This window comes from Alligator sinensis, unplaced genomic scaffold, assembly GCF_000455745.1.
Source record: "Alligator sinensis unplaced genomic scaffold, ASM45574v1 scaffold1143_1, whole genome shotgun sequence".
Classification (NCBI taxonomy): Eukaryota; Metazoa; Chordata; order Crocodylia; family Alligatoridae; genus Alligator; species Alligator sinensis.
In genome coordinates, this window is record NW_005842947.1 from 331,392 (window position 1) to 333,597 (window position 2,206).

The window sequence follows — 2,206 nt, forward strand, 5'->3', positions numbered from 1 at the left end:
ACAGGCAGCAGGGCAGAGCAGGGCTGGGGGAGCGGGCAGGGCCAGCAGGGGTCCACCCCATAGTCCTCTCCCTCTTATCCAGCCCCCCCGACCCCTTACTTATGGCACTGGAGCCCTGGTGAGGGGCAACCACAGAGACCCTGCCCCATTTTTTTAAACTTCAGTTTTTTTAGACCCCTGGATATCCAGGGGTCTAACATTTTTTCGTTCCCGCACGTGCCTCTTGCCCCATCTCAAAGGGGTTTGAGACGGGGCAAGAGGCACGTGTGCCCTTAGAAGTTGGACAGCCCTGATCTACAAGGCTAGAATGACTGGTAATTTCATCTAGTGCAACTTGTCAGATTGGTTTTAAAATCAAGAATACATATAGGTCCTCAAAGCTTCAGAACCATAAGAAACTGATGCACTTGAGTCTTTAATAAATGAAAGGTAGCAAATGCCATTAGAGAATACATTTTAGAGTTGAGACCTTTGCTAATCTGATCCACCAAGAATTATTTTCCTTCTTGCCACCTCTTTTTTTTCCTCCTCCTCCTCCTCCACTACCGCCGCCTCCTCCACCTTCTGTACCATCACTTCCAGAAGAATCCTGGTCACTAGTCTGTTTTGTTTCTACAAAAGAGGAGACACATATTAATATATTTGCATATCCTGTATAAATCTCAGATTAACACATGATATTCTGTTCTATTTTAGTTATAATTAAAGAAAAACAGTTCTGAGAACAACCTAGCCCTAAATACGTACTAGCTGTAATTTATTTCTGGGATGCTTTCTAATTATAAATAATGGAGATCTGTTTTGATTGTGGTGGCAAAGGTGACAGTGCCTGACAAAGGCATAAGCTGCTGAAGATGTTTTGGAAGATAAATGTAATTTTTTCAACGCATCACATATTGTAATGTTGATGACGCTCAAGTCAAAAACTTAATATGCAGTTACATGGTTTCCATTGTCCTTCCTCTCATAACCCGTACCAACTATTATCTTATTATCAGATCTTCGTATAATCTATTTTTAACATTTCCCCATTCTTAGATACTGTCCATCAGAATATGGAGGTGATGCACTAGATGGCCATGAGGGGATTATAACCTCATTACTTGTGCCAGTTTGCAACAAATAGAGGACTTTAAGAGCAATTAATCCAGCACCTTTTATCAGCACTAAATTTCATGCGAATAAAACTCCTCTGAACACCCAGGCCTTCATACTGTTATTTCCTTCTCTCAATATATCAGTGAGAGTCTCAAAAAGAATATGGAGTCTGATTCAGCTTTTTAGTGTCAACTATAGTGCAAAATCAATACAGGGGATGAATTTATTTTGGCCTTTTGTTTTACCAATCGACTCTGTCCTCTCTTTCCTGTACTCTTTACTGACTATCCTGTTCTTGTCACATCTTTATGCCATCTCTTTCTATAATATCTAAGACACTGCTACTGAAAACAGTCTCCATCTCTTGACAGGGACACACACAGGCAACCCTGAGTGGGAGACTCAATGACAGATACTGAAACCCTGTGCAATGACTCTGGTCACTCCTTACATGAGACATGTTAGCTTTGTTTGGGAAGGTCTCCAAGATCTACCTATGCAACAGTCCTGGAGATGGCTACAATTGTTAAAAGGCAACAATAAAGGAAATGCCAATGCCAGCCCAGGGAGACTTGGCGGGGGGAGGGAACTATTCCAAACCCTGCACACAATTTCAGACTAAAAAGGTTTTAATGCTATCAGCAGTTATAGAGCTGACCTAGACTAAAGAGAAGCAAGATTTCTGTTAACATATGCACCTATATGCAATGCTTGGAATTAAATAACATCTTTACCTTTTGTTTCTCCAGTCAACTCTTTGGAATCATTAGCTTTCTTTTCATTTGGAAAATATTTTTCAAATCCTATCAAAATAGAAGAGAACACATTAAAAGCACACAATATATTTTTAATTAATGGTATTTTTATAAAGATGAATTAGTACTAGAGTGCAACAGATGCAAGCATTCGGCACATATCACCTTGCAATTAACCTACCCCTCTTGACTGTTCTTTACACAAGGCCTGAAGTATTCTACAATATTCAGTAAGAATAATATGGTTTATTAGACTAAAGATATTTATTCTAAAAGAAGATTCTGTTGTTATCATTTTAAATTCCTTTATTAAATAGCTTCAAGTGAGAGAAAATTGCATTTCAAGCCACAGA

The 2,206-nt window shown here is 39.3% G+C and overlaps 1 protein-coding gene across 2 annotated transcripts in view; it reads right to left on the minus strand.

Moving 5' to 3' along the window:
- AFG3L2 (AFG3 like matrix AAA peptidase subunit 2) overlaps positions 1–2,206 on the minus strand; it is a 42,371-nt gene that overhangs the window by 36,413 nt on the left and 3,752 nt on the right. For both annotated transcript variants that reach the window (XM_006036337.3, XM_006036338.3), the window contains 2 exons: positions 1,833–1,901; positions 470–612 (listed from right to left, as the gene is read on the minus strand). In XM_006036337.3, the coding sequence (XP_006036399.1) occupies positions 470–612; positions 1,833–1,901 (212 nt within the window). The remainder of the gene's footprint in view (positions 1–469; positions 613–1,832; positions 1,902–2,206) is intronic.